Below are 11489 nucleotides of genomic sequence, written 5' to 3'. Positions count from 1 at the left end.
GATTGTTACTATGCTGGAGCATATAGGTCGGTTATGTGGGTGCAGTATGGCAACCTAGCACTTAGAAGCTGAGGCCTGAGTGGCTGCTGCTATCTCACACAACAGAACGACTCTTGCACAATTCGATGAGGGATGATATATCAATTGTGAAATATGCAGGTTGATATTCTAGCTGTAATCCACACCATTCAGTAGTGCATGATCCACTTGCTACCCCACTGACCAAAATTGCGACAAGGCTGCACCAATTGGAAGATATCACAAGCTGAATGGCCCTATATAATGAACAATGCGATTGCATGATTGCCGCAATCAGGATTGTTCTTGATAACCGTTACCTAGACCATGTTAGCATCAGAAATAGCAACCGTTTTCTTTCTGTTCAATGTTTTGTTGAGAAGTTCTTTGGTCCATAGCCAAGGACTTCAGAGAGGATTCTACGACTCCAGCTGCCCTGACGCAGAGGATATCGTGAGGTCTACCGTCGAGAAGTACTACAACAACGACGCCACAATTGCCCCGGGCTTGCTCAGGCTGCACTTCCATGACTGCTTTGTCCAAGTCAGCTCTATAATCCTGTTCTGTGTAGCCTGTAGTTCTATAATTCTACTATTTATTTACTCTGAATCCCATGTTAAATTGTTCTTTCCATTCTGCAATAGATTTTGCTTTCCTGTCTGACATTTCGTTTTGCTGGTATGCTTTGTAGGGATGCGATGCTTCAGTTTTGATTTCTGGAGCGTCATCTGAGAGGAGTGCACCGCAGAATTTCGGCCTCAGGGGATTCGAGGTGATAGACGACGCCAAGTCCCAGCTGGAATCGACGTGCCCTGGGGTGGTGTCCTGCGCCGACATACTGGCCCTCGCCGCACGCGACTCCGTCGATCTGGTAGGCAAGTTCTGTTTCTGACTGAACTCCTGCCAAGAACTGTTTGACTGAGAGCCTGATGACTGAACTGTCTGTCTGTGACGTTCTGTAACGATGGCAAGACCGGCGGGCCAAGCTGGTCAGTGCCTCTGGGACGAAGAGACGGGAGGATCTCATCAGCCGCAGATGCCAAGGCCCTGCCGTCTCCGGCCGATCCCGTGTCCGTCCAGCGGCAGAAGTTCGCAGACCAGGGCCTATCTGACCACGATCTCGTCACACTAGTCGGTAATAATCTTCCTTGATCCTTCATACAGATGCATGGCACATAATGTTCAGTCAATCGCCCGGTATAACATCTGCTGCCCTGTCGATGTCTCGACGATGATCTGCAGGCGCGCACACGATCGGGCAGACGGACTGCGCGTTCGTGCGGTACCGGCTGTACAACTTCACGGCGACGGGGAACGCGGACCCGTCGATCAGCCCGGCGTTCCTGCCGCAGCTGCGGGCGCTGTGCCCGCCCAACGGCGACCCGGCGCGGCGGGTGGCGCTGGACAGGGACGGCGCGGGGTCCTTCGACGCGGCCTTCTTCAAGAACGTGAGGGACGGCAACGCCGCGCTGGAGTCGGACCAGCGGCTGTGGGGCGACGGCGCGACGCAGGGGGTGGTGCAGAAGTACGCCGGCAACATCCGGGGGCTCTTCGGGCTCCGCTTCACCTACGAGTTCCCCAAGGCCATGGTCAGCCTGGGCGGCGTCGCCGTCAAGACCGGCCGACAGGGCGAGATCAGGAGGAGGTGCTCCAGGTTCAACTGAACTGATAGCACATGCAATTCTGTACGAGTATGGCTGGCTTGATGCGATGCTTGTGGTAATAAACCAATTGATTGGTGGGCAACATACGTGCCTGGTGTGAAAGTATCTTTGTTTGCATGTTTTTCTTTCACTCTCTGCTGTGTGAGCCAAGGCTAATGTTTGTTCCATAATTATCTGCTTTTAGATACGCTGACGGCAATACTGTGGTCTTATATCCAGCTGAAGCTGAGGAAACAACAAAAGGGCAATTGGTCTAGTGGTATGATTCTCGCTTAGGGTGCGAGAGGTCCCGAGTTCAATTCTCGGATTGCCCCATTATTTTTCCTGTTTTTTTCCCTCTGTACTGTTGGACAACGTACACTCTGAAACCAATACACTGTGTAGATGATGCAACTGACCTGTTGTATTAGCATTTCTCGAAGAAGCAAGGTCACTGATTCACTGGAAGTTTGATCCAGAATAGAATTCAGATGCCCAAGCAAGTGAAAACCACAGACCACAGATTTATTCAAGGGATCCAAATCATCTAATACACTGTGCTCCCTAATTTTAGAGTCTTTCTGTTTAATTCAGATGTTACGGTTGGATTTGGTTCACGATTTTAACTGGGTCAATAATTTATCAAAGATCTCTTTCATTCATTTCAATAATCAATTTTGGATTTGTTTCACGATTTTGACCGGGTCGGCTATTTCTTAAATTAATGGCAGCAACCAACCTAAAAAAACACATCAGTTTCGCGTATCCCCTCGCCACCTAGAAAAAAAAACCGTCGGCATATGACATTGTAGCACCAATATAATACATGCGGCCACCAACATAAGCAAATTTCTCACATAAGTATTAGTTGATTATCAAATAACACAGAATCACACCGTCAAGAAAGCCCACCAAAACACCGCATTAATAAAAAGACACCACCTTCCCCCGCGCCAAATCAAATAACAAAAAAAATCATGAAATCCCAACAAACACCAATTACACAGCGGAGCGCGCTCGACCCTTATGTATAGTATGTTATATGTTATGTGGGCAGGCAGACTGATCGTTGGGTTTTGAAATGTGTGGACTGAGCAGCGACATGCCTGGCGGTTCAGTGGGGATCAGTGGATTCGACCAAATCCCCGGTTAGGTGCCGTCGGGCTCTACACCTCACACTAATTTAGGTGCCAGTTCCTTGTTGCACCTTTTTCGCCTCGATACCAAGTTCTCGGTCTAGTCGGATCGTTGACCCTACTTTAGCGTGATTGGTTCCCTTAACGGTAAGATCCCCTGAGCTATTTTACATTTGTGCGAATCCAAATGTTTCAATGGTAGTAACCCTCGCTGATATCAGCGATATCGTGTTTCGGCGGCCTTTTGGACCGGTGGAAGTTGTTGCCTTTGGACAGATTGGTCTCGGACTTGGAGGGATTCATGTTAATGATGGATCATGATTTAGTCTCCTGGTGACTATAATCCTTTGGAAACATCTTCGCTAGATCTCTATATGTAACTATTTATGGAGGAATCTGGTCCTTCAGAGCTAACCGACATTTGGTCGATTAAGCTGCCCCTCAAAATCAAGATTTTCCTCTACCAATTAGTTCGTGGTCGCCTGCCTACAGGGGTGTAGGTCTTGAAGCAGAACAACCCCGGCCGATGGCATATGTCCGTTGTGTGATGTCCTAGAAGATAACAATCGCTTACTTTTCACTTGTGTGACCGTCCAGCTTCTTTGGTGTTGCTTTCCTAAGGTTGTAGGATACAGGAGTATCCTTTGAACTTTTTGGATCTTTACAAGATTATTTGGGCTAGCTCACGCAACACTCGTCACCACCTTTAGGTTGTCTTTGATGTTGTTGCTTGGACGCTTTGGCCCATTCACACCAAGCTTGTCCTTGATAATATTCATTGTCGATGCCCTACTGATGCCATTTATAAATTGCACGGTTTGTTGTACTAGTGGCGGGTCCTTAGTAAAAAGCTGAATAGTCGTCATCAAGGTTTCACCGTTTCGGTTGGGGGATTTGGCTCTTCGACTCTCCCCTCCGCCTGTCCCTTGATCTTGGTTGTATCCATTGGGCCTTTTGTTGTGATGTTGCCCATTTGCTTTGGAGCCGATAACTGTCACACGTGTGGCACGTAGTAACACCGCCCACACGTTTTTTACATTAAAAGTTGTCTGAAAAAACAAATTAAAAAAAAACTGAAACTTGCAATCCGAACAGAAAGTTGTCATGCTTCACAACTAAAGTTGCCATCAAAAAACGTATGGACGGAATTGCTTCGTGCCACACATGTGGACGTTATCATTTGGATTTGCTTTTGGATCTGTTTTATGATGCAACGTGTGGGCGAAAGGCTTATTTACTTTGTCAAATACAGAAATTCAACTGCACAAATAGAGTATTGACTTTGTTTAAATCACACAAGGGCATTTGGTCTAGTGGTATGATTCTCGCTTAGGGTGCGAGAGGTCCCGAGTTCAATTCTCGGAATGCCCCATTATTTTTCCTTTTTTTTTCTTCCTCTGTGCTGTTGACATACACCCCGAACCAACCAACACCACTGTACAAGATGGTACTACTTTTTTTCTTTCCATTGGAGAAGGCAGTTCTGTGGCTACATTTCTTGAATCGGTCCATCGCAGAAAATCAGAGTTCCAAACAAGAACACAGACTTGTTACTCTACTGCAGTAGAATAACTAAAGAATCCACCGGCTTAAGGGATCAGATTCAAATTCAGTTCAGTTCCTTTGCGCGCGATGGATCCAGCTACACGCCTTGGAATTTACTAGCGGTTTTTTACTGCGACTGATGCGGCGGCAGATACGGCAGGCCTAGGCGAGCCCGCTTCATGAGGTTGTACTCCACCAGCGGCGCCGCGTCCGGCACGATCTCCCTCACGCCGTCCAGCGCGCCGAACCGCTCCGCCCACGCCGCCAGCCGCGGCGTCCTGGCGGGGTCGATGGTCCGCACGCCGCACATGGCCTGCGACGCGCGCAGCCACCCGAGGAACCCGCCGAGCGCCACGTCCACCAGCCCCACGCCGTCCCCGCCGAAGAAGCCCCTGTCCCCGAGCTCCCCCTCGAACGCCTCCAGCACGGCGACGACCTCCCTCGCCGCGCCCGCCCGCTCCTCGGCCGTCCTCCCGCCGTAGAGCGGGGCCCACGTCGGGAGCAGCTTCTGGTCGACGTAGGCCGCCCAGAACCGGGCGGCGGCGCGGCCGTGCGGGTCGTCGGGCGGGGGCAGGAGGCGCGGGAGGCGCTCCGGGAACGCCTCGTCGATGTACTCCAGGATGACCAGCGACTCGGCGACGGGGCGGCCGCCGTGGATGAGCACGGGCACCTTCCCGCCGTGGGCCGGGTTGGAGGCGACGAGGAGCGGGCTCTTGCCCCGCTCGCCGAACAGGTCCTCCTCCACGTACTCGTAGGGGATGCCCTTGAGGTTCAGCGCGAACCGCGCCCGCAGCGCGAACGGGCTCGTCCAGAACCCCAGCAGCGTCAGCGCCTCCTCACTGCTGCCGCCGCCTCCGGTCGCTGCCGCCATTGCTGCGGTGCCTGCCGATCCAGTGGTGCGATGATTGAGCCTCGCGGGTGTGTATGGTGGGGATTGTTAATGGTTTCGGTGCGACGAATCATGTGGTTGTTCAGATATAGCACCTCGATTCGTCATGCGTGACGGTGAGTGTGTGGCCGTATTGTGCGATTGGAATGGTTATCCTGTCTCAGATGCCATTTTTTGGCGCGACCAAGTGAGCGAACAGGTCATTTCTTGCCATTTCCTTTCGTTTTGACCGCTACTGAAGATTGGAAAGTCAAATATGCAAACTCTCATCAGTCGGTCGCTCCGAGCTTCCCTCGGTGGTGGCTTGCCGGCGCTGTGAGCACGTAAGGGTGAGGCCACGCGGATCATGTGCCAACGATCTTCGTCGATATTCGGAAAATGGTTTGTGTATATAAACTGTTCGCTGTTCGTTTTTGTGTGTAATACATTTGCATACTATGGCGGTATACCTGATTGTGTGGGGTTAGATACTTGTTCCGTGGAATCGATTAACAGTGGAATACAGAATCAAATATACAGACATAATACAGATGAGCAAACGCGAGTCATTATGCTCATTTAAGAACAATGGAAATATGAAAAATTCTTTGCTTTTTTCTTAGAAAAAGAGGATTACCTCCGGCCTCTGCGTCAGTCGATGCATGCAGAGCTTTGCTTACCTACAGCAATCCCACAACGTATTTTGATTGGAAAGTTCAGCGATCACATAAGAGATACTTATTGACAAATGGTAAATTTTCATTTTTATAGTTTAAAAGCTCCAATTCAAGTTTATTTACATTAGAGTCTATACTACCCCCTCGGTAAATTAATATAAGAGTGTTTGCATCACTAATTTAGTGATGTAAACGCTTTTATATTAGTTTACAGAGGGAGTATGTTTAAAGGTGAGACATTCTGTAACTCAAGAATATAAGCCGATGCATGCTAAAAGAATCCGTGAGTGGAATATCAAGAAGGATAAAATAGCGAGAGAGGTTATTGAATTTATAGATAAAGTCTTCTTGTTGTTAAACCAATCGTGCATGTGTTGCACCAAAAGAATGTCGACTAGACGTTTGCTTGAGAGGGCAAATAAATCAACATGCATCGCAAAAAAACTGGTATTATGTAAGTATTATACTTGAGTTTAACTAAGTGATATTATTATTATTTTCTTATTTCATATGGTCAGTTTATCTAGTTTCGTAGAGTATTTTGAAACAATTTTCTGGTCTCAGTAATGTTCATGCAGTACCACAAGGTAAACTTTGTTCTAAGCAACTTTTTGTTCATGTCTTTGATATATTGTTCTCATTAATGTTCATGCAGCATCACAAGGATGATTTGAAGCAGATTAAGCATGATACATGCAAATTTATCTCAATCTCATGCGCCGCGTTCAGCTCCATTGGAGTGTTTTCGCTTAGGGCGAGTGGGGACGACGACAACAACAACAACAACAGAGGAATACCAACACTAGCTATCATGGGTGCCGATGGTTGGAGCCGTGAAGTTGAGGCGACCGCCGCCAACACCGTCCAATACCAATGACAAGAGAGTAGATACACAAGATGACACTGGAAACAATGACCATGCGAGGAAGAGAGGAGGCATGAAGAAGTTCATACTTCTACGCAGCAAGCTGGGTTGGGGGGCACATTGTATGTGAAAATTACATATACGATGTTGAGCCGCCCATGCATCCAACCTCCACACCCCCGAGTTGCAAGCATGTTGTGCCCTTTACAATTACATATACATTGTGGTATAAGACAGCCATGCAGTTGGGTGACACATTTGCAGAATAAAAGACATCCCTATTCAAATAATAAATAAACCCAAATCACAAAATAAAATGAAAAGAAAAGCAAAAAAAAATATTTTTTGGAAAGTAGATTTCTTATAATAATAAAATAGATATAGACAACCGGTAGCAGGAAAATGGGAATGGATTTGAGGAGGAAGGACCCTTGAACACCTAAGAGTCACGTACAATGATTTGTGACCGCTTCCCAGGAGCAACTGACTGGAGGTTACCCTCTCCGAGGGACCTCCAAGTATTACTTTTGGTGGTTTGGGAGCACGCCAAGTGGTCATCTAGCTGCCGCCACATGTCACATGTTGGACGCTTCCTCTGAATTTTATTTTATTTATTTTTATATACCTTTTTTCAGGTTTTAGATGATTTTCTTCTTTGATTTTTTGGCTTTATGGTTTTCCCCTAGTTTTCCCTAGGTTTTTGATTTCTTTTTGCACGGAAAAACATTGTGTTTCCACGAGAAACACACTTGAGCATCACAAAAAAGGGAAAAATCAGTACTCCAATGAGAAAAACAGGTTTTTGTCCCGTGTAAGCACATATTTACTTCCTTGAGAAGCACAGAAAAAAAGCATGTGCTTCCACGAGAAGCACACACATTTTCTTCCGTGAGAAGAAAAGTTGTGCTGCTTGAAAAAGGCAAAAAAAATGGAGCTCTGTTTTGCTTTCTTTGAGAAGCATAGTTGTGCTTCTCCCGAAAAAGAAAAAGCATGGCCTATGCTCCAAACAAAATGAAGAACTGCAGCCGTGCTATTGCTTCCGAGCTTCGCTTTTTTGTTCTTTTTTTGTGCGAACCGATTTTTTTTGTATTCGCTTTTTGTTTTTATTTTTAGGATATACTCTTTTTTTGCAAAAAAAAAAGTTCGGCGAAACCTATTAAAATGTGATCTAGTTTCGAAGATCTCGACACGAGAATCCAACAGTGAAGACGGTTCTGGATTTGGACACCCATGTTGTGACAAGTGACACGCGCCACTTGTCAGCATCGGAGAATGTGCAGTGACCTTTACAGTTTAACTGGTGATTTTTCCGCTTTCCCTTCCCCTCTCTATCTGTAACAGTAAAAAATCGCAGCTTAACAAAAAAAAAGACAACCAAACCGGGCGCCCGTATGTCTCGCTTCTAGCGAGAACTAGGAACCCTCCAGTCAAGCAGAGCACGAGATGGGCCGGCCCAGATGCACGGGAGGCCACAACCTCTTTTCTTTGGGTTTGTTCTCATGTATTTTGTCTTTGTTTTTTCTTCCTTTCTTTACTTTCGTTTATACTTCCAAAAATTCTCAATAAATATATTACAAAAAAATCTTTAGATATAACATTTTAAAAAATGTTAACCAAGCATTTGAAAAATGTTTCTCAAGTATACAAAAAATATACAATGTGTGTGAATTTTTTAATCATGTAATTAGAAAAATGTTAATCCAAGCATTTGAAAAAAGGTTAAACGTGTATTTGAAAAATGTTAATCAAGCATTTAAAAAATGTTAAATATGTATAGAAATAATTTGACCTTGTATTCAATAATTGTTAAACTTGTATTTGAAAAATGTTAATCAAGCATGTGAAAAAAAGTTAAATATGGATATAAAAATGTTGACCATGTATTAAAAAAATTAATCTGGTATTTGAAAAATGTTAATAAGTTATTTAAAAAGTGTTAAATGTGTAGAAAAAACTTGATCATGTATTCAAATAATATTAATCTACTATTTTCAAAATGTAATCAAGTATTCGAAAAATGTTAAATGTGTATAGAAAAATGTTGACCATGTATTCAATAAATATTAGTCTTGTTTTTGAGAAATGTTAAACATGTATTAGATATATGTATGACAAATGTCTATATAAAAACAGTAAAAACCCGACATAAAACAAAAAAACTGATGAAAAAGAGAAAAAAAAGAGAAGGAAAATGAAGGAAAAAAATAAAGAAAATAAAAAAGCAAGTGCAAGCTGAGAAAGGAACAAAGAAAACTGAAAAAATAAGACAAAAGAAAGAAAAGAAAAAATTTAGTGAAAACCGAGAAAGAAACAAAGAAAAAAAAGGAAAAAACCCTAGTAAAAACAGAGAAAGAAACAAAGAAAAACCGATGAAAAAATAAAATAAAATTGAAAAGCAATGGAAAACTGCTCTATTCCTTCAAGTAGGTCGCGCCCTACTAATTTAACGTGAACTTGATGGTGACTCATTGGCTAGCAGGGCTACACAACAAAATGGTAGATCCTGGGATCGATCCCCTACAAGGAGCTCTGTTTTCAAATCATATTTCCACGACGCGAAAAATGCCAAATTTATTTGTGGACACACAACCCATGTATAGTACATATGTGCAAAATTTCAGGGCATTATACTTTCACACGCGATGTACAAAAAAAAGCAAAAATGTATTTTTCGATGGGCTTTTTATTTTTATTGCTGGACCTTTTTTTTACAGCCTACAAATCACAACTTTTTTAAACGAAATTTAACATGTTCTTGCGGAATACATATATGTTTCCATGGAAAAAAATTCGGATTTTTTTAATTACTTCTAAGTATGCTTTTGGATTATTTTTTCAAAATACCGAGCTCCCTCGAGCTCGGCCTCCAAAAGTTCGCACGCCTTACACAGGCCGAATGAAGACAAATCACTCCAAGCGTGAATCTTGAAGCAAGGAAGAGGATCTGACGGTTGGCGCTCCTACCTCTTTCTCTTTTACGGGAACTCTGCTACTCCTACCTCCTTTTTAGACAGCTGCGCCCCCTGACCCTCCCCCAACCACCAAGCGCGAGCTAGTGAGCGGGAGCAGCCCACCTTGCTCAGCATCCTCACTCTCGCTCTCCTCTCCTCTCCTCGATCCCTCCGCCTCTCTCTCTCTCTCTCTCTCTCTCTCTCTCTCCCTCCCTCCACCGAAAATGGGCGGCAAGGACGTCGTGCCGACGGCGACCACCCAACGGAAGAGCGTGGCGAGGCGGCTGTGGCGCGTGGTGCGCGCCGTGCTCTACATGCTGCGGCGCGGGGTGCTGCCGTCCGGGCGCAAGCTGGCCATGGACCTCGGCCTCCTCCTCCGCCGCGGCAAGAAAGCCGGCAAGGCCCTCGGCGGCCTTTCTTCGGCGAGGCCGTCCTCCTTCTCGTGCCGCGCACTCGACCCGGCCCTCGCGGTGCACGAGCCCTCGCGCAGCCGCCGCGAGGTCGAGTTCAGCTGCAGCAACACCCCTTTCTCCGCCGCCGCCGGGAGCCGCGGCCACCGCGGCGACGAGGACCCCGGGTACTACTACAGCTACGACGCGGCCGACATCGCCAAGGTGTTCGAGTTGCTCAACGAGGGCGGCCACCCCTTCGACGACGACTCGCCCGCGCTGTGGAGTTCATCCGCCTCCGGGGCCGGGCACCACCCGGGGACGAGGCGGCTCCGCATCGCCGACTCGCCGTTCTCGGCGCCGGGCTACGAAACGCCGGGCGAGCAGCAGGTGGACAGGAAAGCCGACGAGTTCATCAGGAGGTTCTACGAGCAGCTGCGCGCCCAGAAGAGCGTCGCCGCCACGCCGGAGAACGACGGTTACGCCGCCGGCTTGTACACCGGCCGTTCCCCACGGCCGGTCGCCGCCGGCACCGTTTAGTGAAGTGTCTCAGTTGAGCACTGGAGCCCGAGGCGGCCACCGGTCGCCCGGCCGGCAGGAGGGTCTAGAGTCTAGACACGCCGCATGCATGAATCTTTTGTGTTGACCCTTGTCCTTGTGCACCAGTCCATGTTGATGTCGCACTTAATCAGTTTGCTCTGGTTTTTGTTAATTGCGAGAGATTTTGATGTATTTCCCGTAGATTTTGCTTAAATGGTCCTCGGTTGTTTGCATGCTTAGATCAATATAATCTTCCATGAATGCTTTAATTTGGATTATCTAATATGCTGCAAATAAAAGTATAAGCGAGTGACAATTGCTTATACTGAACAGCACTAAAGAAAGAAGACAACAAATATTGAGGAGTTGGATAACTGTCTTTGAATTTTGTGTAGTACTAGTGCTCGCTTTAGCATGTTTGTTGGATGTGTCGGATGGTACACCAATATTTGCAGAACATCGTCACTCTTTATGGTTGCAACCTTTTTGACCACGATGACTCACAACCTTAGGAATTGGTAGATTCGAACTCTTAATGTTTACAAGAAAGTGGCACTAACTAAAAGGTCATGTAATGGTCATCTATTTGTTGCATGATCACATTACATGGTTTTCGGTCGAGGATGAATCAATTAAAGTCTTCCTTAGTTCGGGAGGCGAAGAGAATAAGTCTTGTACTCTAAGACTTTGTATCTCTTTTCTTCTATATTGTCACATGCAATTCTCCTGCATGGTTCAAAGAAAAAAGAATAAGTCTTGGAGCATCACTCATCCTTTAACGGAAAGCTTATAGAATCGACGTCGGGTATTTTTGCCATTCTAAGTGGATGTCCTCAAGCATGTTGGATCCCGTGCAC

The 11489-nt window shown here is 46.1% G+C and overlaps 3 protein-coding genes and 2 non-coding genes across 5 annotated transcripts; 4 read left to right on the top strand and 1 right to left on the bottom strand.

The window, feature by feature from the left end:
- Positions 1-301: 301 nt before the first annotated feature.
- LOC123077624 (peroxidase 25) lies at positions 302-1938 on the top strand. Its single transcript, XM_044499923.1, has 4 exons — positions 302-561; positions 710-889; positions 991-1153; positions 1261-1938. The coding sequence occupies exons 1-4, from the start codon at positions 346-348 to the stop codon at positions 1680-1682; spliced, it is 981 nt and encodes a 326-aa protein (XP_044355858.1). The 5' UTR covers positions 302-345; the 3' UTR covers positions 1683-1938.
- Positions 1925-1996, top strand: TRNAP-AGG (transfer RNA proline (anticodon AGG)). The gene has a single exon. It is a non-coding gene; the product is annotated as a tRNA-Pro (tRNA).
- A 2100-nt stretch (positions 1997-4096) lies between these two features.
- On the top strand, positions 4097-4168 carry TRNAP-AGG (transfer RNA proline (anticodon AGG)). Its single transcript has one exon. It is a non-coding gene; the product is annotated as a tRNA-Pro (tRNA).
- Positions 4169-4235: 67 nt separating this feature from the next.
- On the bottom strand, positions 4236-5404 carry LOC123077625 (probable glutathione S-transferase GSTU6). The gene has a single exon (XM_044499924.1). It carries the CDS (start codon positions 5211-5213, stop codon positions 4470-4472), a length of 744 nt encoding a protein of 247 aa, XP_044355859.1. The 5' UTR covers positions 5214-5404; the 3' UTR covers positions 4236-4469.
- Positions 5405-9780: 4376 nt separating this feature from the next.
- LOC123077626 (uncharacterized) lies at positions 9781-10833 on the top strand. Its single transcript, XM_044499925.1, has one exon. The coding sequence runs from the start codon at positions 9928-9930 to the stop codon at positions 10630-10632; it is 705 nt and encodes a 234-aa protein (XP_044355860.1). The 5' UTR covers positions 9781-9927; the 3' UTR covers positions 10633-10833.
- Positions 10834-11489: the final 656 nt, after the last annotated feature.

This window comes from Triticum aestivum, chromosome 3D (assembly GCF_018294505.1).
Source record: "Triticum aestivum cultivar Chinese Spring chromosome 3D, IWGSC CS RefSeq v2.1, whole genome shotgun sequence".
NCBI lineage: Eukaryota > Viridiplantae > Streptophyta > Magnoliopsida > Poales > Poaceae > Triticum > Triticum aestivum.
The sequence above is the reverse complement of the archived record's forward strand: the minus strand, read 5'-3'. Positions and strand labels throughout refer to the sequence as shown.